Source organism: Styela clava, chromosome 10 (assembly GCF_964204865.1).
Source record: "Styela clava chromosome 10, kaStyClav1.hap1.2, whole genome shotgun sequence".
NCBI classification, from domain to species: Eukaryota; Metazoa; Chordata; class Ascidiacea; order Stolidobranchia; family Styelidae; genus Styela; species Styela clava.
Window position 1 is genome coordinate 18,927,593 of NC_135259.1, and position 26,188 is coordinate 18,953,780.

Genomic DNA, 26,188 nt, shown 5'->3' on the forward strand with positions numbered 1-26,188 from the left:
TCGAAAATATTTGTTAACTTTGAATTTTTATTCCATTCAAAATCGGAAAAAAGTGCTATTTCTCTTCAAAATCGGAAAAAAGTGCTATTTCGCAGTCCCTAAAAAAAGTTGCGAAAGTGCTTCGCAATTTTCGCAAAAAAGTGCGCTAATAGTGAACACTGATCCACAGTCTAGCTATCAGTAAGCAGTGCAAGCGCGTATAGTAATACACAGACCCCAATTAAAACTAGACTGAAGCGGAATTGTCAAGACAGGCGGCAGGTAAAGCAATAAAGGGCCAGGCTCCATTCTCAACTAAGCATTGGCGAACTTTATCAATCGAGACACATGTACACAATATATATATGTATAATCGTTGTTAAGAATCTTATTATTAAAAATCTGCAAATGTAACACTTCGAAAGCTTTTACACACCGTAGAACACTTTCACAGAATTTATTCATTATACTATATTGTGTACTATATTCTGCGCCAGTGGTTCTCCAAATGGTGGGGTCCGCTTCACAAGGAGGGCATATGCACAGACAATTTTTTTGAGGGAGTGTGAAAATAATTTAAAATGAAACTATTGTTAGATTCGCATTTGCCCTCATTATTTAAATATTCACATTTTGAAACTTTACATTTATTTCAACGCGTTTTTCGAATGAAACATACTTTTATTTAGTTCACAATTTCTCCCTCATTTTTTTCAATGGATTCAATAAAAATAGGATTAACATCAGTTGGTTTATATAAACTATAAGTGGAAGCAGGATAGCCAACAAATATAACATGTCTCTTCTTTATAAATGTACGAAACGCTCCTCGATGCAGACCTCTTGCTTCCAAGTCCCAAAGCTTTAAACATCGCAAGACTTCTATGAATACATCTGTGGATCCTTCTTTGTCCATTCTGGTGTAAAATAAAAAGATAAATTATTAAATTACATTGGAGGAATCAGAGCTGTGAACTTCAGTTGTGATCTTGAATTTTGATAACAAATACTTTGGCATATGCGAGCCTTAATCACCATTGAAAGACTGAAATTACAACCAAGGGAATTTAGATTTTTTATTCAAACTTCAGGAAATTTGAAAATACTCCGACATCCAACACCACAACTTTGAGGGAAATTAGTTTGATGAAATTTTTATTTTCACTTGCATGTCTCCAGACGACAACATATGCCAAATTATTTCAAGTACTTGTTTAAACTGGAGTCTTGTTTGGTCATCTTGGGTTCATTTCCAAATTCAATTTTCAAACACTTCCAAACCTAAACTAAGTGAAGGTTCTTTCATAGAACAGGGCTGGTCAACTAGCGAACCGCAGTCCGAATCAGGACCTTTCGAGTGCTAAATTTGGACCACGGCTGCTTCTTGACTTTGAATGCATCATCTCTTTTTATTTCACAATCATGATGTAATGTATTTTTCGCTAAACCATAAACCACTGTGGAAAAATTGTCATTGTACTATAAGTTTCTCAGAGCATCGACATACTTGTGTGACTGAACAAGAAGATGTTAATGCCAACCTAAAAACTGAAGCTTCTTGGATACATTTTCACAGATTTTCAGACATGGTGGTAAACATTAGCTTGTCATACAGGCACCGAAGCGTGTTATTAAGCATTGCTTTTGCTCTGCAGTTAGTCGGTAAATCAAAAATTTATATAAAATATATTTTTACACTTTTCAATCTAAACAAGGTAAGCAAAGCAAAACAAGCAAAGCTAAAAGTATATTCTTGGACTGACGGGACCCCGGAAATGAAAATAGTTGAGTAGCCCTGTCCTAGAATATGACTTCGGGACATAATAATACATACTCAAGAATAATAAATAGTAAATTTAATTTGCCAAACCTACCTGAAATAAGCGACATATGTATTATTAAGCGAGAGTTCTTCAGTTATGAAATTATCATCACAGGGTGACTTCGAATGATCGAGAAGTTTTGAATCTCTGACAAGAGTATGCATCAACCTCTCATATGGTGCTTTCTTTATTGTGTCAACATCCTGAGAATAATAGAAAATAATACCTATGATATTGCGACAAGTGGTAACAAAAACAACTCAAAAACCTACCTAAGTTCATTCAAAATTACTTCTATTTGATATAGAATTCGGAAATAATTTAGAGTATTTTTAATAAAAAAAAATATTATGGGTCTGCACAATCAGTATAGGTCAGTCCTGAAAACTGTAGAATAACTTTTGATGACAAAAACAAATTGAATACATTCAAAATTCGTTCAATCTGATGCAAATTTCAGTATGCATTTCGAATATTTAAAAAAAAATATAATCTGCGTAATCTAGTGTTCCAATCAGTTCATTTAACTTCTGGTAACTATACAATACCTTTTTCACAAGATAAAAATCAATTTCTATAAATAGGCAATGATATGGGTAGTATGTGCATCAGGTTAGGGTTTAGCCATAATTTTATTCAGATTTCCCTTATTTTAGTTCTATTAAGAGTTCGGGGCCTGTCTGTGTTAGCCAAGTGAATATACCCCTTGTCCATAGGTTTCAGTCTTTTACACAACTTGAATAACACACACTACAGGAGTACCCAATATTCCACTATAATGGTATCAAAATAAAATAATGTAACTATGATCCTATAAACAGCCCACCTTCAACCTGACATTTTCTCTTTTATTCAAAGCGTGCTTTTCAAAATACATTTCAAAAAAATAGGAATTCATGTTGATTCCAACAGATCCAAAATGAAAAGTTCGGGGAACATCTGGAACCCCGCATTCTCTTCCCTTTCTCATTGTGTCAGATCGCATCCACATATCCCAGTCCCAGCGCTGAAAATTGAAATAAGAGAAACTGGTGAATCTACTATGGCTCAGAGACTGGAAGGACTCCTAAATGATTATGCTTTATAACTTGATTTGTATCAAAAGACAGTGACAAATTTTGAGAATGTTCCAGAAATTTCATCGGATGGCTATAGCTCTCTACACCACAAAGTGTCCACACCTTTACAGAGCTGGCCTTCTTAATACAACACTTCATGAACCTTTCACTCCAAACAATACCTTGTACAATCACTATAAAACGGGCCACTATATTTCAGAAGAACCATATTTGCGTATTCATCATTGCCTACAGCGACAGAGTGTTAGAAATAAGCTACATGGACTGGTAACAGGACAAGAGGCCGTGGTTTGCCATATAATAATTAAACCATAATTATGGGCTTTCCCCTCCACCTGATAAATATGTAAACCCTATCCCATCCTAAATTGTTACCCCCTAGGTGAGAGCAAGGAATTTTGAATTTTGAAAGACTTTCAGGTTATCATTCGAACATAGTTGAGTCCAACAATACTACTGACTACTAGGTCAGCGTTTCTAAATGTAGGAGGAATTTTATTGTTTTCGGGACAAAAATACAGAAATATGACTTTGTATTCAGTTTTATTAATATTTAGTTATTTATTGTTACTGCAAAACACATTTATGCTTCAATTATAGCTAGTAAATTTTCAAGATTGAAAAAAAAAACAGGAATAGAGTTAATATGCATAGTGGGGAGAATATATGGCCGAAGAGTGGATATACAAGCTGGTCATTGAAAAAACAGAAAATTTGTCAAACAGATATTTATTTTTACAAAGAATAACTTTTACAAAGTTTTTCAAAGGCGTATGTTATATATTACACTCATAGATGCTCAAAATGTTGGCCATGCACTTTAGGGCAGTGTCTTAACCTAGAAGTCAAAGCTCGTGTAGCGTTTTGAAGGTTAACTTGATGGATATTGTTCCAAGCTCGTTTTCGAATCTTTATTTGTGAAAATAAATAGCTGTCTAACAAATTTTCTGTTTTTCCACCTTGTATATCGAAAAAAGCCACTGCACTAAGATACAATTACCATAAAAGAATAGATGATGTAAAAAAATGAAATGCTGAAATCACCTTCTCTTGTGAAGGCCAGTAAGGTTCCAATTCTTCAACAAATAAAGAACGTTTGAGCATCCAACCTAAACCTGGCATTGTTTCAACTCGATAGAGTAAAGATGGGTCGGTAGATGAATGATCATAAGCCTGCAAGTATAGGGTAATATGAAAGAGAATTAAAAATTATCCACTACTAATTCTAACAGAACTTTGAAGCCGAAAAAAATTTTTTGAATTGTATGTTGATTGCCAATATCTCCCATATTAATATTTTGGAATATTTGTAATAAAAAAAAATTTCGACATTAATTATAAATTTTCTGGAATAAGTTATTCAAATGATTATAGCAAGCACAAAAGCGGTATTACAGTGGTCGACTGAAAAATATGGAAAAATGAATTGAAAACAATATTTTTTTATATTATTTGCTGGGGTTCCATAAGTATGTGAATTAAGATGATGGACACCGGAACGAAGTATGTGTACAAGATTAGGGTTAGGCCATAATTTTATTCCATTTTTCCTTATTTTAGTTCTATTATGAGTTCGGGGACTAACTGACTCATGTAGTATTTGTACCTGAAAATATGGCCCAACCCTAACCTAGTATACATACTATGTTCCGGTATCCGCCATCTTGGTTTACATACCTCTGGAGTACGGATCTGATTTGTAATGCTCACCTGATCATTCCATGCTGATATGCAATACAGTGATGTGTCTTCATTTAATAAGTGCATTGTTTGGCTAAAATAACTAAAAAAAAAAAGATTTGATCAAAAACTGGAATTGGGTATCATCCTGCCATATATGTCTGCTGAGACATACAAATACATGTACTGCCGTAGTGTGTATACCAGGTTGAGTTAGGAAAAGATTTTATTCCGATTTTCCTTATTTTAGTTCAATTACGAGTTCGGGGACTTTCTGTGTTAGCCAAGTAATCATCCCCCTGCAAATAGGTTTCAGTACCTTTATACAACTTGATGTAAAGTAGGCGAACAAAATTAGTTGCCTCCATATTGTTACACACGTTACTGGAGAACCCAAATGCACATTTAAGGCTGGACGATTCAGAATATTGAATATTTAGGATTATTGAGGCTAATTGGAGCAATGTCAATAAGTAGAGTTATATATTGCCATGAACTGTATTTTTGCAATGGGCTTAGGCCTTGCATGTAGGCAAGGAAGTTGATACAGTATATGTCCCAGTAGGTGGATTTCCGTCAAACTCTGAATGGTGGAATAAAATACATAGATAAATAAGCGAGAAGACGGTACACTGTTGGTATGCGAATTTTTTCTATTTAAATTCGCCAGGAAATGTTGTGATTACCGGTCCGCCCACGAAAAGCTACAACAAGAGACTTAAAACAAAAACACTTTATGAAGCGAAACAGCAACCCCCACAGTCATAATACAACATACCTGGCTATTGCACCATAAAGCAGCTATGGAGTATGAAATTGGTTTGTAAGAAGAAGTGGAAGTAGAATAAATTGTCTGAAGTTTCGAGGGCTTATCCAAAAAATAAATCAGCCTATTGCATAGCAATGAATAAACTTCGAAAAATGGACAATATTTACTTGTTTATTTCAGTGATCTCAGGTGAGCAACAAGCTAATTTCATTTGTCTAACAGAATCCTATTTGGGATAAATAGAATTCAGTGATATTTTCTGGGTTAGATATGAATATTATACAAGAAGAAAATGTCTCGGATTTCAGAAAGCGTATAGGTACGAAAGTATATTTTAAAAAAATATTCATTTATGTGCCTATCATAATTTAACACATGTTTTTTAAAACTCAAATTTCATGTTTTTCTAGTGCTTGGCATCTTGTTTGGTAAAACCTCCAGCCTATATAGGCGTTTGGTTTGAAGTCTGTGTATTTCGCAATACGTTTCATGATAGTGAACGCTCCCTAGAGAAAAGGGACAGTTTCGACTTTCGAGCATTAGATATTTAGTTTTAGTTTGCCACCAAGTGGGTTGTTTACTGAAAAAAAATGAAATGATCGATAATTAATTGCTCATAAAGGTCAATCAACAAGGCCAAATGATATCAATTAAAATCAGGCACTCCCGAAGTATGTGCATCAAGATGGCGCACAACCTGAACCCTAACTTGGTACACATACTATGTTCGGGATGTGCGCCATCTTGGTACACATACTTCTGGAGCTCCAAAATCAGTAATAGTACATTCTCAAGTTTTAAAAACCATCTATAGCTTGAATAAATATTTCACTGGGACCTCAACCTCACTAAACAGTCCATTTTTACAGTTCTCTGCAATCGTCTGGGTGAAGCAGTATTACGCAGCGACTGCCCTAATGAGATACTAGGAACAGAGAGCAAAAATATAACATATGGACCAAGTAATGAATACAACTGCCAGTGTGATTGGACAATACCAACAAGAATGGAGACAGATCATGAAACTGCAGTTGTTCTGTTGTTACAAAATGTTTCACTGCCAATGACAACAGATAGTATCGGACATTGCTCTGGAGAAATCAGATTCCCAAGTAAGGAGGCTATTTATTTATTCAATGATGCCATTGCAAATCAGGAAAAAGGGCAGTTAAGTAAAAAAATATATATATTTCATGCAGGCACTGATGATCACAAATGTGAATTTAAGAGCAACTACTGTCTTGTATTTGCAACTTTATCAACCATTTGCAACATCAGCAAAATCAGAGAGAAAATTTCAGTTGCAAATCACACCTGTGATTCAATCCTGGAATGGAATGAAGCCGGAGGAAGCCCATACAAGATACAATACTATGCAAAGAATTATGCTGGTTACACAAAATACTTCACAATACAATATCTTGTAATAGATTGTAGACCAACAACCACGCTTGCACTTGGTGAGTTATATAACTGTTTGAAATTGAATTTTATTTAAATGAGTTATATAACTGTTTGAAATCAAATTTTTTTTTTCAAATATAACCGAATTTGATCTCAAATTCAGCCACAATCACTGAACAGACATCAACTCATCGAACTTATACCTCAACATATGGGAAGCAGTATTCTAACCCCGCCATTGAATCGACCGAAACATCATCAAACAACATCCACTGCACAACTGCTACAATCATTGCTATTCCAGTATCAGGAATTGTGGGTTTGATTGCTGGAGCTTTGTTAATGTTCATTATATTAAGGTGAATATGAATATTATATATTTAGGCAAATGTATGCTTAAATGCGAACCAGCATATTCAGAAATATTTTTCATCTTCCAAATATGTGCCATTAAAACAAACTCTGATTAAAGTAGTCAACTAGCTCCAGCACCCAGGTTCAAAAAAGTCCAACCCCAATACCTATAAAATACGGAAAATCTCTCGATCTCTAGCTCGAACTCTTGAGCTAAAAAACGATTCCAAACCTGATTAAAATCAACTCCATCTACAGCTGATACCTAGATGGCAAAAATTTTACTATGAAAACTCCAGTTAATTTCAATTACAAAGTTAATCAAACTTTTAGAAGTCTGAAATTTTGACTCTATTTCTACTCAAGACTTTTGAAATTACTACAAAAGATTGGAACCCAATGAAAAACACCACGACTGCTAGTTCTAGATCAACAATGAAGCAATTGTTAATAAAGTCATCGTTAACTTTTAACTTGAATTACCGTACTTTCTGTCGAATAAGATGAAGTCAACTTTTGGCAATTTTTTCTAGTATGTCTATGGGTTAAGTGTCATGTTGTCTAGTCTAGGGCCGAGATGGCGGAAGAAGTTGAACAGGAGAACAAGTCAAAATATTACCTTCAGAAAATCAGTCTTAATAGCTGGAAAATACTTAAAATATAATATAACTTATAATTCCTATAAAACCCAAGGTATCGCAACAACAACAACAAGTCAAAGAACAAAGATTCAATGGAAATGGGAAGCATTCAACATCAGCAGCTAACTGTCCATGAACGAACACCCCATGAAAACTACACACCAACATCAGATGAAAGTGGATATGAAGTTCCAATTCAAGTTGATAACAAGAATGAACAACAATATGAGATTATAACAAGTGGAAAGGAATATCAATATGAAAATGCCCAAATTAAAATTGTGTGACTCACAGTCATACCAGTTTTGATAATACTGATGATTTTGTATTTAGATCAAAAAAGCTGATTTTTTAATTCGTTAACTACAAATAACCTAGGATGTTTACATTTCTTCAACAAATATTACCGGTACATATCTTAACTTGTTTCGATATTTCCTTTATGTAGAAAACAAAGACATGCTTCCATACAAATTAGCAATCATATCTGTTATTGTGTTCTACAACTATCAACGTGAAACAAAGGAGGCCTATTTCCTACTGTGCGTAAAATTTTCTCAGATATGATTTTTATCATTATTTAACCGTTATTAAGATTAAAACTGGCGTCTCAATAAATTTCCACCATCAAGAAAAGGATCCCATGCTGTTAGGAAAGTTGGAGCCAGCTGTTGATGTTAGAGTTTATCATGCTTTATTACAGTCCTATTTTAAAATTTCCCAAAACTCACAACTTCAATGATGGTAATAAATTGAATTTTTTTTCAGAAAGTCAGTTAAGTAAGCGTTCTTGGCAGTATAGTGAAGCAGGTTACATAATTATGCCAAAGTTTTTATTATTAAAGTTTGACTTCCTCAGGATTTCAGAGAGGCGTTTTGTCACAGACTGAACAAGGATCTGGACACATAATTATAATTTCCAAATACATTAGAACGCTGGAATGCTAAATTTTTCCCAATGGCACACACAGATTTTTTGGCGCTCCAGAAGTGAACCAAGATGGTGGACACCGGAACGTAGTATGTGTACCAGGTTGAGGTTAGGTCATATTTTTATCCGCATTTGCTTTATTTTAGGTATATTACGAGTTCGGGAACTAGCCAAGTGACTCCCGTAGTATTTGTACCTGGAATTATGGTCCAACCTAACCTGGTAAACATACTACATTCCGATGTCCGCCATCTTAGTGCACATGCTTCTAGAGTACCGTTTTTTAACAATTTCCAAACGTAATTTTTAAATCAAATAAGCATAATAAAATACTACCAACCTAAAAAAATCTGGAGAAACATCTAAATCTTCTTCTAAAATAATAATTTCTTCTGCTTGAGGAAATAAAGTGAACATTGCACTTAAACTTGATTTGTAGTGTTGAGATATCCGAGCATTTTTCACCCCAACAGGAACATGTTGAATCACTCGAATGTTGAAGAGTCTTGCAATTTCATATGGTTCCTGGAGGAGATAAAAATCTTCTTTTAGATCAAATCTAAGAAAGAGATGCCTCATGGGGTTGTATGACAAACTGCCTATCCCTCACTCCACATATTTCGGGGCTCCCGAAGTATGCGAACCAAGATGGCGGACATCGGAATGTAATATGTGTACTAGGTTAGGGTTAGGCCATAATTTTAGGTATAAATACTACGGGATGCTCTTGGCTAGTCTTCAAACTGATAATAGGACTAAAATGAGAAAAATTGGAAAAAAATTATCGCCTCACCCTAACCTGTTACCCATGTTACGTTCCGATGTCCGCCATCTTGGTACGCATACTTCGGGAGCACCCATATTTCTATAAAGTTAGATCAGTATGTGTATTCAAAAATATTTCAATTTCAATTTCGTGATTTGTTTCAACATCAAAATATTTAAAAAAAAAAGAACTCAAACTCACTTCGAAATGTCCATCAATGAATACAATAATTACATCCGGGTTCACACCTCTTGCAGAAAGCAACGAACGCAGCATTCTGAAATATAAAATTTAACTTGAAGTCAACTACAATGTTAATTCTAAATAAATAAATTTATAAGGTAAATTAGGTAACCGACTATGAATGCTTGCGAACACATAACTTGATACATTCTGCTTATTGGAAACTTTTATTTAATGATATGTCCTTCTCCCTGGGGTTATGTTTAAGTCAGAAGGCTGGGTTGGTGGGTAAATTTTTGATTGAAAGGCTCAATAAGGTAAATTCTGCAAATTCAAATCACTTAATCAACGACAATCGAACAAAATGTAGAGAAAGGATCTCAACCAGAGTAAATTTGAGCTGTGCTGGGGATAAATTTCACTTAGGTGAACAAATTAGTATGGTACATTTATTAACTCAGGGCTTCTTAAACTGCACCACAGAGCAAAAGCTTTCAGTTAGTAAAATTCACAATGGCAACATTAATTCAAAGTAAATTTACTGAATTGGTTTAATTCTTCAACTGTAATGCCTTTTTATTTTTATTTTTTTATTTTTTATTATTATATCCCGCACATGAAATAACTGATTGGAATGTGTTAAAAGCAATAAAAGTATTTCCATAGAAGATCAGGGATCATAAGTGTTGACTGTTGAGAGTCTTTGAAAGATGGCTACAGTTCGTGAAAGTTCGAAAACCATCACTTTAACTGTAGGTGAATTCAACTCAATAAATTTAGACATTGTTATCCCTTTTCAGGAGATTCTATTACTTCATCATAGAGTCATTATAGATATTTGTGGGACAAAAAGATGAAAAGTTTGGAGGATAATCTTGCTTTTGACATTTGTAAAGAAGTAAATGGGAAAACACAGGTTGAAAAATGACAACCCCTGATCAGGAGATTTAATTTATTTAGAATTTAATTGGAATGCTATTCTGGGAACGAATCTAGAATACCAGATAATGTTTTATTTATAGTGATTTATTAAGTAAATTCTACCATTGAATCCTGGACACACAAAATAGCAAAATTAATTCTAAGAAAAACTTTTTGTCAAATTCAGAATACTCAAAATATATACGATGTACTCTGCTCAAAAATGTTTTAGAGTAGGCCCCTATATCAGAAAAGAAAATTGTTTCGTTATGAATATCCTTGAGCACAGAAATAACAAAGTTATTGCTAAACCTCATATACTTAGATAATGTCAGAACTCCCCCAACCAAATATTGCAAAAAAATATTTAAGATGCCATGCCTAATGAGATAATAGGATATGTATATTCTCTCACCTATACAGATACTGTGGTCTGTTGCTGGCGATAATTGCAACAGGTACAGAGCTTGCTGGTAGAACTTCCTTAGTGCCAAAGGTCAGAGGTGAAGGGTTATTACAAGTGCACAATTCCAAATAACCATCAAAATGTGAACAAAAATGTGCTCTTCTTGTGGTGAAAGGATCTGATTGTGGCCAATCACAAGTAATTACTGGAAAGTGGAAAAAATTAAAGTTAATGTATTAATTCTTATACAAGGCACCTACCTAAGTATATTAATTCTGTGAGAGAGAGGAAGGGCATTATGACAATTTTAGTAGATTCAAACACTTCGAAAAATTTGAATTTGGTGGAAACAGTCAAATGTATAATAAGTACTTTTATAAGCAAAATTCTTTTTGTGTTGCAACAGTAGAATGAATCAAATACAGCACTACAAAGTTTGAGTTAAAATTGAGTCTGTTTTTAAATTCAAAATTCAAGACATTTGAATCACTAGATTATTTAAAAAGCATATTATAAAAATTCACACAGGGCTCAAAACCAAATAAATAAATTTCAAATGAATGGAACTGTAATCGCAATAGTAAATTTTATATTAACTAATGATTTGGTTTCTGCAAGACTAACTACTTATCCTTCTTCTATTCTTTTGTGCCGATGGATCTGTATGCATATATTGCAAGGATGCTGTAGCAAGAGTAAAGATAACTATCCTAAGCAGTGCAAGAGTCTTGCTGCACACTAACACAAATATATTTCTGTAACATACCGTAGTTGAACAATGCATGTCTGAGGAAGTCTGACCTTGGTCTGACGATACGTTACAGAATATATTTGTGTTAGTGTGCAGCAGAACTCCTAAATCACTTGGTAAATTTTATAATTGGAATTGTAAATAATTCCAGTAATGGCAAATCAAGTTAGTTCATATCTAGTTGAAAATCGCTTACAGGTGAAAACAATGATTGCTCATTGTAAATGTGATGAAAAATAGTCTGTTGAGATCTAACTTTATAAAAGCATTGTGGGGAAGGGTGCATTTTCACAATAGCTGAAGCAAATGGCTTTAATTATCAAAACAAATACAATATGAGGTGCAGTAAAGACCATATCACCTTGGCTTTCTATTGAGTCAATATCTGTTGCTATGACGACATCAGTTGCCCAAGCTGTTATATCTTCCGTTGTTTCCAAGTTTTCAGCAAAGTTTGTTCCTGGAAAAGAGAAGGAGTAAAATCAGAAAACAATAAATTGCCCGAAATTGGCTTCATATCTTTCATTAGCACACTGATTTAGCAACCTCATGCTTTCTTTAATCACATACTTTTGCTCTCCTAATTAAAAATGCACACAGGAGCAGTTATTACCCCCTGGGCCATTGTCCAAGAACATTTTTAATACGTGCCATCTTGAGCCACCCATCAAAATCATAAAAAATTCCCATTCCAAAATTCCAATCTGTACTTTCCTACAATTTTTAGTCAAAAAATTTAGATCGTGTCATCTCGCAAGTAAATAATAAACTATTCAAATTGCACAGGGTGTCCATAAAATCACTTTACAATTTCAATTTTGTTATGAAGTCAGTTCTCAATAAATATCAACTAGGTTTGTTGTTTTTTAATTAGTAATAGTTTAAGTTTTAATACATCTTTGAGGACCAAAACAATATATGGTATCGATGAATCCCCTTTGAAATTTCAAAAAAATTCAAGACTTCATGGACACCCTATATTGCTTGAAACTATTATTTGATACCAGCTCGAAAAGTATGGACACCTTACCAGTAATAATTTATTTGAATAAGTTGCATTATTCACCTCTCTTAGAGCAAATCATTGCCCAGTTGCTTCTCCAACTCAGGTCATCAATCATTTTACTGCCAAGTTCATTTAGTTTTTCTCTGGCTGATTTCCCAAGTTCGAACGAAGCTTCATCCTAAAAGTACAACAGAATTGTTAATCTGGATGATTCTAGCGATACTTTCATGATTTTGTGGCATTTCCCTCATCTGGCTCTTCAATAATCCCTAGGGATAGTAGAGACTCCATAAATGAGGGTTACCCAAACTAGGGTCCACGATGACTGCAAAGGGGGTTCGCAACGATATGAAAAAAAGTCGATCTTTAATGATTGATTTTTATCAAAACGCCATTGCATCTTTTTGGTTGAGTGTTACAGACGAATATACTTTGCTTTCAGAATAGGCAAGTCAAATTTTATTGCATTTTGCAACAACCTGCATGTGTGAGGCAGCATTTTCAGCAATATGAAGACAAAATACATGTCGCAATTCGCAACCTGCCATAGAGTCAGACCTACGAGTTTGCTTGTCACAAGTTTCTACGAGAATTGATAAATCATGCAGTTAAAAGCAACCTCATTCATCACATTAATGTCATTTGTGTTGTAAATTAAACATTATCCATCAAACATAAGATCACAAGCAGGAGGCCCAGCCCAAAAACTTTGAAAGACTCTGCCCTAAACAATCATATTGACTTCCTCATATAATCTGTAAAATTATTTTTAAATGTCAAATATCTTCTAATCTTGAATCATGCTCAACAGAGAGCATCATGAATATCTACGCAAAGACAGAAGAAAAATAAACGTTGACTGTTTTTGCTTGTATGTATGTCAAATCCTAAAAATTGCCAAGTTCTACTATAAATCAGTCTAAAACAAGAATAATTATATTGAATTTACTTAATGTAGGTCTTGACTGTACGAAATGGTTTATGTTTTTCTCCTTAAGAGATTGTAATCTGATATTCAAATGACCTATAATTGTAATCAGGGATAGATGTTGATATAGAATGACAGTTCTGAATAGCTTGAGTTGTTCATATTTGCGAGACAGACTTTAAACCAAAAATTTCTCCCAAAAACCCAGCCTTCTAACCATACTCTTAACATTATAACCTTAACAAGGATACGTCATCAAATAAGAGTTACAATTTATCAATAAGCACTATGTATCAAGTTAGCTGTTCGCAAATGAGTCGGCTGCTACTATTGGACAACTTGTGCCTTTATTCAGAAGTTAATTATCCAATTTTGGTTGGAGCCTTGCACACTCATTTTGAAAAGATATATTTTGTTAATCACTAACTTTTATAGCAAATACAAATATTCTGTTGCTGATGATTGAATTCAGGAAGACAACCAAGGCTTCATCTTGTTTGGGTGCGTAAGTATCAAACACCCTCTGCGACATTACAGAGCCCTGAAAAAAATTGCAAAAAATTATTTTGCATATGTTCTGTTAGTTATTATTGTCGTCATTGCACATTTGAATGCTCTTGTGTTGAGCAAGCTTATTTTTCCAATTACTTGTCATGAACAACACAGCTCCAATACTTTTATATAAACTTATTCATATTATTTTTACTGATAAAATATATAACAGGTGTGGCCGCTCAATAACCAGTATTGGTTTCTCGCGACTTCTTTCACCCTGAATTATCCGTTTTTGCTCATTTTTACATTCTGTATTCATTTAGTGTATTTCATGTATAGTGAAAAAATAGACTAGCCTACTGATTACTGAATCAACTAGCTTGTATAATACATAAGTTCAAGTCAAGCCAAGTATATGCACCTGAAACAAATAACTAACAAATTAATCCCATACCAGACATGATCTGGTAACCGGATGAGGGACCTTGATTCGCCATATAATTAAGCCATCTTATCTACTTTCCTCTCCCCTGGATGAATATGGGAATCCTATCATACAAAAGACCTTTAGTTCAAAGTACAAATGTACTAGTACGCAACTTATTTGTCAACTTCATACTCTGAGAAAATAATTGTCAACTTTGAATTTTTGTCCTTCAAAATCGGAGTGCTATTTCGCAGTCACTAAAAAAAGTTGCGAAAGTGTTTCGCACTTTTTGCAAAAAAGTCCGCTAATAGTGAACACTGGTTTAAACCCTGATCAGTCCGATGATGCCCACAACCTCATAATATAACTCTAAGAATTAGGCGGGTAAAGGGTAAGTAAAACTGGAAATCAGCATCCTTTCCAGAATTTCATTATTTGAAATCTCTGGTTGTATACAGTTTTGTCAGAGCAAAACACAACTCACAGTTGTTTCATGCAAAACAACAACATGGATTCCTCTCCCTTGATTTGCTTCTGCATCACGATGTACAGACCGACCATTTACGATTACTTCAACAAGATCTTTGCTTGATATAACCTGCAAGGTTAATGAACAAAAAATTTGAGCTCTGATATTTAATAATTCAATATGCAAATAAGATTCACGCAGCTTAATAAGGGAGCACTCATTAGAAGCTAAGTAAAAAAGATTGGGAGTAATGACGAAACAAGAATTAATATTTGAAATAATATAACCCAAGGATTATATATGGATGTAGGAAGTAGCAACAAAGGTTACAAAATAACAATAATTCAAGCCTATGCTTCCCTTGCTTAAATGCTGCAAACTCAGGTAAGTAAAATCAAACCTGTGGCAATTTCATGGGATAGGGTTTAGAACCCAGCATTCTTTTTTTTACAGGGGTGTCAGGGGTGTCAAATTTGGGGATCATATGAAAATCATCCCACCGGATCAAATGAGGATCACCCCGCCAGAGTACCATATAAAGACCCCCTCCAAACTTGCTGAGGGAAGGATCTTCGTACAATTGAAATTTATAAATACCATTTAAAGTAAATTTTAAAAATAGCGGATGAAATGCTAGTCACCTGTATTGAGAATTTGTCTGATATTTCTTCTGCATCATTGTTAGCTCTCAGATGACTGAAGTAATCATCTTCATCAATTGGCACAACATCACTGTCTGAATCTACAACATAAAGTTGAATAAATGACGAGGTGAGTAACGAATGCTTGTTCAGCATACTGCTAGTTTATGAATTAAATTAGGGCAGAATAGAAATTAATATCCAAGAAGGGAAGTTAATCAGTAATCCGTAGCCGTAGGCTATTTTTCACCATACTAAAATACACTTTAGGAATAAACAAGTCTAGTCTAGTCACCTCCTATTTCGTTATTTTTGTAGAAATTTGGGCGCTCCAGAAGTATGTGTAGCAATATGGAGACACCAATAACTAATTTGTTCGCCAACTTTACATCAAGTTGTGTAAAGGGACAGAAGCCTATGGGCAGGGCGTATATTCACTTGGCTAACAAAGACAGTCCCCAAACGTGTAACAGAACTAGAATAAGGAAAATTGGAATGAAATTATGGCCTAACCCTAACCTAGTACACATACTAAGAGAGTACTGAAATTTGTGCTAGTTACAATACATCAATGAAAATGTTCTTTTACCCAGTTCCAAAATTAATCTATGATTCTCGAGTCTTCTATTTGTCTCAATAACCAACTTCAAATTGAATATGCATGTTCCAATTAAGAGCAACAGAGATAATATCTAAATAGGAAAAAATAATTTATGGCAGTTGAACCACAACATCTGGTCTAGCAAAGCATAGTGTCATACTCTCAAATGATAACCTTGCCAAGCGTTATGTGGGGATTCGTTGGGTTACAAAGATTTCGATAAGAAAGGTGATTGGCTTAATGAGTTAGGCACTAGAAGCAATTTTTCTTTTTCAACACTGCAAAAAAGTCCCCAGCATTCAATGTAAAATGATCGTCAGTTATGACTTCGAGAGGCTGTGGTTACACAGTTACAAGCAGTGTTCACTATTAGCGCACTTTTTTGCGAAAATTGCGAAGCACTTTCGCAACTTTTTTTAGGGACTGCGAAATAGCACTTTTTTCCGATTTTGAAGAGAAATAGCACTTTCTCCCGATTTTGAATGGAATAAAAATTCAAAGTTAACAAATATTTTCGAGTATTAAGTTGACAAATAAGTAACATACTAGTACTTTTGTAACTCAATTCTGCATATATATCATAACGATATTTACCGGGATTCTAACCTATGAGATGCAGACATAAGAGATAAAGCTTTTGCATTAACGGCAAAATTCTTGTTTATAATATGATTATTATACAAGCACACCGATTCCGCTTCTCCCGCAACTCCCGCAAAAACGCTCCGCGTCTTTGAAACCAGATGTTGGAATACTACCATTGCCTTTCTTTGAACGAAAGTGGTCATGTGACTATCAATGATATCCTTGAATTCAAAATGACTATAAAAGTGTTAGTAAAGTGTTATAGTCACTTTGGATGTATTGTGACCAAAGTGCACGATTTTCAAATCAGACGAAACTTTTAGCAGCATGTCACAGATTTGCAAAATCACCAAATTCACAAAATACCATTAAGTGCCATTTTATTGTAATCACAATGTTGAAAGCACGTGGCATTTTGCGATATTTACACAACTATTTCTCATTGATATGCGAGTACGGGTGGGCAAAATTCAATATTTTATTGAATTGAATATTTTTAACCAGTACGGAATAACAAATATTTTTGGAACGTCGGTTGAAACATTAAAAAATCGGCAACAAAGTCTTTTTACTGGTTAATTCCGTTGTAATCGCTAATTGTTCTTGTCACCGATCGTTTTGGCGGCGATATCCAGGTTTTGCTAATCTATATTCCCGCCCTCTCTTTTTTACAAATATGAATTCTTGCGGGTCGGCGGACATCGAAGTTTTATATTTCGGGTTTACCCGTTTGTTCACATCGGCAACAGCTGTTGAAGACATAGAGGACTCAAATTAACATTTGCGTTGGCTTTAATATTACCTATCAAGATTTGTAAATTTACGGTCCCAATTTTATGCGAATGGTAATATTATTGTCGATACCGTGATGCTGATATTTATTAAGACGATAATTAACTTTCTCATGTTTTTCTATGGTGAAAAACTTGGCAAATCTGAAATTGTGCCAATCCTGAATGTTGATTTAAAATAGTGATTGAATAATTCGGCAATAAAGGCATTTCTGCGTGGTCATAGGACGAGATAACGTTAATGAACAGCACTTCTTTTACAGGATATTTTACGTATGCGACTTAGACTTGATGCTGAAAAGATTGGACTCGAGTGCTTTTTTTTCGAGTGCTCGAGTGCCTAATAGAGGTCAGGCGCTAATTGTAACTAATTCCCTCAAGTTTCAACATGTCTTCAACAAAACAAAACCCCGGCGATAATTATAGCTAAAATGTTACCGAGCAATTCACAATTTTATTTATGGAATTTGAAAATTCACCAGTTTCTTGACGATATTGATAATGTCACGCCCTAATTATTAGTGCAAAAAATACTCCCCTTCTTCCGCGGCGGTTTGATGGGTTCTTTGTTCCAATCTTCAGAAATTTCTGACACGGGGGATATAGAATACTGAATCCGGAGGGTTGAATCCCTGTCGACTTACTGGTGATTTTCCGTTTTGGAATGCGTGGAACATTCTCTATTTTAAATTAAATGACGTTTCGCGGGCTAGAGTTCTCCCCGAAAATGATGTGTACCAGACGTTAGTTAGACGATAGATAAAACATTAGATTAATATATTTCATGACGCCCCGTTTTTGAAAATACAAAATTATATCGCAAAAAAATGCGTTTTGATACATTTGGAATGAAACATTATTTACGGTTAATTCAGATCATATTTTACTCTTCATGACACCCGGTATCCGAAAATACAGTTGTATTGCGAAAAATGTGTTTTGTTACATTTAAAATAAAACATTTTTGCGATTAATTTAGATCATATTTTATTTTTCAGGACACCCGTTTTCGAAAATACAAGGTTATATCGCAAAATGTGTTTTGTTACATTTAAAATAAAACATTTTTGCGATTAATTTAGATCAAATTTTACCCTTCACGACAATCCGTTTCCGAAAATACAAAGTTTTATCACAAAAAAAATGCGTTTTGTTACATTTATTTTGCATTCCCAACAAAATACATATTTTCCCTAATTAAAGTTGTCGATGAATCTGTTCCTGTCGGTCAAGCTTGACACACGTTTGGACGAGTGTGGGGCGGTTTTTTGGTCGACGATAAATTAAAAAGTTGCCACACGTTATTAACTGAAAAATTAGATTTTATAATAGAAGTGAATTTGTCTCAAGATGGTATTTTACGATTCTTGCCCACAGAAAATAAACACGCTGACAGGCTTGGTTATAATTGATATTCGTTTAGTTTATTTTACACTATTAATAAACGCGCCACACCAAGTGCGGCCATATAAATTGCAGTCGCATCGGTATGGACTGTATGTTTTTGGCGCTCTCACATTAATTATAATTTTCAACAAAACAATACCCCGACGGTCATTGAAGCTGAATTCGTTACCGAGTAATTCACAATTTTATTTACGGAATTTGCAATTTCAAAATCTCACTCGACGATTTTGATGATGTCATGCCCTAATTATTACTGCTTAAATGCCTCAAAATACAACAAATGTAATCATTTTCGACGATAACAGACGCAACAAAACGAAATTCGCGATTGTTGCGACTCTCTCTTGTTTACAATTTTAACATCCCGCCGGCCATGTATGGTCGAATAAAATGTTCACATATTCTAAACATGACTTGGCCAAGGATGGAAGGGATCACTAAAGAGCTAATAGAAAGTACATACGCGAGGGTATGATATTAATATCGAGAATATTTGTGAGCATATCACAGGACGGAAATATTTTGCACCCGGCTGTTTGTTGGCAGAACAAACGCTAAAGTTAATTGCTCGAATACAGGGAAGTATTTATTTATCATCTCACTTGCGAACATCGAGGTTTGGGCGGAATTGTACGATCATGTTGTCTTTCTTAAATAATAACTTTTTCAAAAAATGTTCATTTTACTTTTGCGTCTTTATTATATGTCGGGTTTTCATTAATTTTAAATTCGAAATTGTCCGAAATACTCCAACAGGTGTATAAGTACAATAATAATAGTACTTACCAGGGAAGTTTAATACACACGATGTGTTAAGGGCGTCGTAACTCCCGTTTTTTAATTTGATTGGTTTACATTCTGCTTAAAAAACAACGTCGTTTTGCAGTCATCTAACGTAACTCTCGCGCCCAATTTATTTTTGTTTTGTATGGCATCGTCTTGGCGACGAATGTATTGCCGACTGAGTTTTAATTGTGTTTTAGGATAAGTTATTTTCTGTTTGTTGGTTACTAAACTTTACAAACGTGGGTAGCACTTACTATTAATGTGAGATTTGTGCATATGAACGATTGAATATCGCGACTGGCTGTCCGATATCTGAGAATGCGTATATCAGCGTTCATGTGGTCGAATAAAAATTATTTATCAAATGGATTGGTATTTCGAGACACTCTCAAAATTATTTGGGATCCACTATCATATCATTCGTTTATTTTTTATATTCATGTTTTTTTCAAGAATCACCCTCGTTATATTTCGTGTACCTTCGCAAAAGAAAACTCTTTGGTGTCATCGTTCCTATTAGTGTAATTGAAATATATGGAAACCTCGCAAGTGGCGTTGTGATGCGAATATTTGATACTAGGTCAGCAGCATTACAAAGAGTGCTATTTATGAATGCTGAAAGTACATGACATTACTAAACATTTTGCCAATATATGATGTTTTCTGCCTGATTTAAACTAACTCGCACGCAAACCAAGGCATGTCGACATTTAAAAATTACTTGTCTTTGGGTAAGCTCTGAAATAGTATAATATAAATGTAAATGAGAAATTAGGTAACGCTAGCTCACGAAAGGGGAGGATTTTCAAAGTGATCTTGTGTAATATTTCGGAGAAAAAAGTTTGAAAGGAAAGTAGGTCAACCTATCTCCTAAAACAGGGGAGTATCCTGTGTAATATTTCGGAGGGAACGTAGGTTAACCTATCTTTTAAAACAGCGGGTGGCGACTTTCAAAGTGGTTCAAAATCACAAATTAATAATTATCAGATTAGGTTTAGGGATAAATCGAAAAGTTGAATTTCCAGCGCACCTAACCCTAATTAGTTGATTGCTATTTATATTTTGGGGGGGGGGGGAATTATTTTGCACAGGATTTGTACAAATGATTCACCCTGTAACTCATATGGTTTCCAGCCTACGTGTATCAATCGTTGTCTCTTAGATGGAAGGAGTAACAAATGTGAAAGCCTTTGCTGTTCACGCGAGTAAGCAACTGACACCGTGATACATTGCATGAAAGTTTTGTTCGCGCAAGTTTTAGCAGATGTTTTTTCCTTGCCGATGAATTCGCTTTTAATTAAACATGAATTCGCTTAAAGGGAACTCGGTTAACGGAAAGGCTTCTCTTTAATTCATAATATTAACCGGAGGAGCGCTTTTTCGAGTATCTATGCCGTGTTAAATGGGTTATATGAAAGGCTAGAGCACCTAACTTGTTAAAATCGGCAAAAGCACTTTCGCACTTTTTTTTTCGACTGCGAAGCACTTTCGCACTCATAATTCGCTTAGAGTTAACACTGGTTACAAGGTTAGCTATATCTGTAGGACAACACTAAAAGGCTGAAGGAAGAAACGGATGAAGTGGAGGGAAAACGGAAGTTGAAGTGTTCCCAAAGGCGAAAAATTAAAAAACACTAAAAGGCTGAACACTAAAAGTAAGAAGTGGATGAAATTTCTTCCGACGGGTAGTTAGGTGGCTGAAGTCACTAAAAAGCTGAACACTAAAAGGAAGAGGTGGATGAAATTTTTTCCGACGAATAATGAGGTGGTTGAAGTCACTAAAAAGCTGATGGAATTTTTTCCGACGAATAATGAGGTGATTGAAGTCACTAAAAAGCTGAACACTAAAAGTAAGAAGTGGATGAAATTTCTTCCGGCGAATAATGAGGTGGTTGAAGTCACTAAAAAGCTGAACACTAAAAGGAAGAAGTGGATGAAATTTCTTCCGGCGAATAATGAGGTGGTTGAAGTCACTAAAACGCTGAACACTTAAAGGAAGAAGTGGATGAAATTTTTTCCGACGAATAATGAGGTGGTCGAAGTCACTAAAAAGCTGAACACTAAAAGGAAGAAGTGGATGAAATTTATTCCGACGAATAATGAGGTAGTTGAAGTCACTAAAAAGCTGAACACTAAAAGGAAGAAGTGGATGAAATTTTTTCCGACGAATAATGAGGTAGTTGAAGTCACTAAAAAGCTGAACACTAAAAGGAAGAAGTGGATGAAATTTTTTCCGACGAATAATGAGGTGGTCGAAGTCACTAAAAAGCTGAACACTAAAAGGAAGAAGTGGATGAAATTTATTCCGACGGATAGTGAGGAATACTTGAAAATTCGATATATTAGGAATTGGGTAATTTAATGTTTGTTCTGTTCGTATTTATGAGACAATGTCCTCTGGATTCGTTTTTTGTTTATTTTTTATATGTTATGCTCAGTTCGAGCCTGGCGAATATTGAAGGCCATGACATTCTCGTTATATTCTTTTTAATTTTGATGTAATGTGCAAACAAATTACTATATATATATTCATATCTAGCTGTTCCTGCCGTATAATGGGTATGTTGCGCCACAATGGGTGGTTACGGCGAGGCATGTTTTGCAAATAGATATCTTGTTTTTCATGACTCGTGAAGCTGATTTTGTTATCAAATCAATTTTTCCAATCAACAAACCTTGTAATTTATAATATGTTTGTGGCCCACCTCAAAATGCCTCTGAGGCTTACCAGTGGCCCATGGCCCATTGGTTGAAAACCAGTGGTCTAACAGGACTTCGATTTGACTAATACATCATTATTCAAAGTCTTCGTGCTTGCAAAATTTATAAAAACAGATATTAAGTTCAAGGAATGAAAAACGGAATCAAAAATTAATTATATCCGGGCACAATACCACGGCAATCTATGTACATAGATGTGTGGTCAACTGCGCGATTATTATTAATTTTTGATTCCTATTTTCGTATTTACAAAATACAACGGCGATCCATGGGGGCGACGTTCTGGACCTGCTGCGTATAAAAAATATTCGGTATTGGACTATTCGGTATTTGTTGAGAATATTCGAATTATTTGATTCGAAAAAAATATTCTATTTTGCCCACCCTTTTCTTGGCCGCCATAAGAGTATAAAAAACACGAAAAATTGAGAGTCATCGAGAAAGAGCTGCGTGTTTGTCTCTCTCAATTAAATTCCAGCCAGAATAAAATATTGAAACTTTTCGAAACAGGCCCAGATATTACATTAAAATACCATTTCTGTTCCTAGCTCCGAATTGGAATATGTGTAACGTCTTTTTCAGCTGAAGTTGACAAGCTATTATTAATTTCGTTAATTTATTTTATTCCGAAATGATCGATGTCAGTTAATTGCATAATATAGTTTATTTCCAAAAATCTCATTTGTTGTTCCGTCACAATTTTAGAATAAACAAGAGAGCTACGCACAAATATATGGACACGTTAGACCAGAGCGAATCAGTCCTTACCGGTACCTTTGACGCTACCGGTACCCTCAAAAAAGTTCTGAATTTCCAGTAGCAAGAATTTTGCAGAATCAAAACGTACAGCCAGTCATGACACTGACTAAAATCCGTGTTCCCATGGATAAAAAATAATACAGCAAAATTTTAGACGAAATATCAAATTTCATAGAATTCACGCAAAATTTTGAAATAAATAAAAGTAATAGCCTTCTAGCAAAAAAATTAATCTTTAACCCTTGAAAATTTCAAAGCAATTGGTCCAGTATTCGAAGAGAAAAGCGACTTTTTAAAAACGTGTCAAAGAACAAGAACAACAACAACATAATATTGAAACGATAGTTCTGCCCACTAGTGTCCAAAAAGTGTTCCGCGATACAAAAAAGGTTGAAAATCACTGGTGTACGAGGTTAGGGATCAGGTTGTGCGACATCTTGGTGCGCGTACTTCAGAGTAGTACCAGTATTTCAATTTCAACGGAGTTTAAATTGAATTTCAATCAAAATTAAATGTTTTCTAGAAGTCGGTATCTGATCGTTTATCAATTCATGTCAAGGCGTATCATAACTTAGTCGCAGAGAAGATGTCCACTTCTTTCTGTTAGTGTTCAGCTTTTCAGTGACCTACGCCACCTCATTATTCGTCGGAAGAAATTTCTTCCTTCTAGTGTTCAGTTTTTAGTGACTTCACCCACCGCATTATTCGTCGGTAGAAATTTCACCTACTTCTTCCTTTTAGTGTTCATCTTTTTAGTGACTTCAACCACCTCATTATTCGTCGGAAGAAATTTCATCCACTTCTTCCTTTTAGTGTTCATCTTTTTAGTGACTTCAACCACCTCATTATTCGTCGGAAGAAATTTCATCCACTTCTTCCTTTTAGTGTTCATCTTTTTAGTGACTTCAACCACCTCAATATTCGTCGGAAAAAAATTCATCCACTCCTTCCTTTTAGTGTTCATCTTTTTAGTGACTTCAACCACCTCATTATTCCTCGGAAAAAATTTCATCCACTTCTTCCTTTTAGTGTTCATCTTTTTAGTGACTTCAACCACCTCATTATTTGTCGGAAGAAATTTCATCCACTTCTTCCTTTTAGTGTTCATCTTTTTAGTGACTTCAACCACCTCATTATTCGTCGGAAGAAATTTCATCCACTTCTTCCTTTCAGTGTTCATCTTTTTAGTGACTTCAACCACCTCATTATTCGTGGGAATAAATTTCATCCACTTCTTCCTTTTAGTGTTCAGCCTTTTAGTGTTTTCAATTTTTCACCATTGGGAACACTTCAACTTCCGTTTTTCCTCCACTTCATCCGTTTCTTCCTTCAGCCTTTTAGTGTTGTCCATATCTGTATATGTCCTTCTTGATAATTATGAAAATTATATACTAGTCACAGTGAGGTAAATGGTCATTTAAAATGCGAAGTCGGTCATCCAAAATCGAACGAGCTATTTCTCTCGTTTTCTCGTAATTATAGTCAGCATAGATGTCATTTCGAATGATTGTAGTTATAATTTGGCAAGTTCTATGTCGTAATTGTCATGTCAAAGCGATATAATTTTTAGATGACGTAGTCAGGTGGGGGTTGAGAAAAAAAATTCATGCAAAAATCATTATGCTACGACCACTAGAAGTAGTTGTGGACGCGTACTATAGTATGATAAGTACAAGTTTATTTCGACTCCATAATCAGCATAATAGATTATGATTGATAAAAACAAAACAAATACTAGAAAACGGTATTAAACTATTGGCCTTTTCTATTTGTAAACATTTTAATACTGTAATAAACGGAAAACTTCTTCTCACCTTCAAAACTTGAGTGAAATTGTATCTTGGTCCGCAGAAATATTGAACGAAGGTGAAGCAAGTAACTTTGTTTGCTTTGTCAAGGCCTAAACGTGGATTATGTCGATCACGAACTGAATGCCAATGCCACCCTGACTTAAATGGCTTGGTTTCTGCCATAATGAGTTTTTCAACATAGACTACCTCCAGTTTCAAACCCCTAAAACACCCAAATATGTCATCGCAAAACTACTGAACTAAACTACTAAGCGATAATCATACGGCCAGCCAAAACTATGTGGCGAAAACAGCTGAGCAGGTCGATTGTAAACATAGAGATATCATTTGCGCGAATTAGTTTTTCGTTAGAACCACATAAGCTATTTGCGCGAATACAGTTTTGTATTTATCCGGGGGAGAGGGAACCGATAAGACGACCTAATCAATCTTAAGCTTGGGAAATTTTTCCAAAAAATTAGATTTAAAAATTGAACATGAAAACAAGAGAGAGAGAGAGTTTATTTCGTTTTGTCAACCAGAAAATCTATACACAACAAAATTATGAGTAAATTGAAATAATTTTCGGTAAAGTCAGTCAATCAGTCAGTAGTAGTTTATTTTTCACCAAAATGAAAATGCACTCACAGTGAACATAAACTCAAAAAAAGCTGAAGATGACATTTTATGATGAAAGGTGACGCGAAAAATTTTTGGTAAAGACTGGGTGGCAACGATATGACCATGCGGTTATCCGAGTTAGCACCCAATAATAATATCAAGAAATATAAATAAAAGCGCTTCAGATATGATTTAACATATTTCAGGTGTGTCCAAAAACAACATTAAATTTCCGTGGAAAAGAATTAGCTACATATCCAAGATGGGCAATAACATACAGGCGTTAAAGCTAAATAAAATATTTGACAATTTGCATATTTGATCAAGTGTGGTATTAACCGAATCGGATATTTATTTTTGAGTAGCTGGGGAATACAGAGAGAGAGAGAGAGATTTATTGTTTTGTCAACCACAAAACAAATAAGGTCATCAGAGTCGGCTTCCCCCAAGTTCTCTATTAAGATTCACAGTAAA

The 26,188-nt window shown here is 34.7% G+C and overlaps 2 protein-coding genes across 2 annotated transcripts; one reads left to right on the top strand and one right to left on the bottom strand.

Moving 5' to 3' along the window:
* On the bottom strand, window positions 1-25,424 carry LOC120337974 (protein O-linked-mannose beta-1,2-N-acetylglucosaminyltransferase 1-like). The gene is made up of 15 exons (XM_039405879.2): window positions 25,118-25,424; window positions 16,243-16,345; window positions 15,654-15,754; window positions 15,028-15,141; window positions 14,049-14,162; window positions 12,754-12,871; window positions 12,049-12,147; window positions 10,946-11,141; window positions 9,628-9,703; window positions 9,001-9,185; window positions 4,592-4,664; window positions 3,926-4,054; window positions 2,629-2,808; window positions 1,854-2,005; window positions 1-896 (listed from the first exon to the last, which is right to left on the bottom strand). The coding sequence occupies exons 1-15, from the start codon at window positions 25,274-25,276 to the stop codon at window positions 665-667; spliced, it is 2,031 nt and encodes a 676-aa protein (XP_039261813.2). The 5' UTR covers window positions 25,277-25,424; the 3' UTR covers window positions 1-664.
* LOC120337975 (uncharacterized) lies at window positions 5,003-8,995 on the top strand. The gene is made up of 5 exons (XM_078117075.1): window positions 5,003-5,519; window positions 6,200-6,442; window positions 6,530-6,790; window positions 6,898-7,093; window positions 7,782-8,995. The coding sequence occupies exons 1-5, from the start codon at window positions 5,465-5,467 to the stop codon at window positions 8,014-8,016; spliced, it is 990 nt and encodes a 329-aa protein (XP_077973201.1). The 5' UTR covers window positions 5,003-5,464; the 3' UTR covers window positions 8,017-8,995.
* Window positions 25,425-26,188: the final 764 nt, after the last annotated feature.

Coding starts and splice junctions, on each gene's coding strand:
- LOC120337975 (XM_078117075.1), top strand. CDS start 5,465: ATGAATAAACTTCGAAAAATGGACAATATTTACTTGTTTATTTCAGTG. Junction 6,443..6,529: donor TGGAGAAATCAGATTCCCAA/GTAAGGAGGCTA, acceptor TATTTCATGCAG/GCACTGATGATCACAAATGT. Junction 6,791..6,897: donor AACAACCACGCTTGCACTTG/GTGAGTTATATA, acceptor TCTCAAATTCAG/CCACAATCACTGAACAGACA.
- LOC120337974 (XM_039405879.2), bottom strand. CDS start 25,276: ATGGCAGAAACCAAGCCATTTAAGTCAGGGTGGCATTGGCATTCAGTT. Junction 12,872..14,048: donor TATTTGTATTTGCTATAAAA/GTTAGTGATTAA, acceptor TTGTACTTTTAG/GATGAAGCTTCGTTCGAACT. Junction 2,006..2,628: donor GAGAAAATGTCAGGTTGAAG/GTGGGCTGTTTA, acceptor TATTATTCTCAG/GATGTTGACACAATAAAGAA.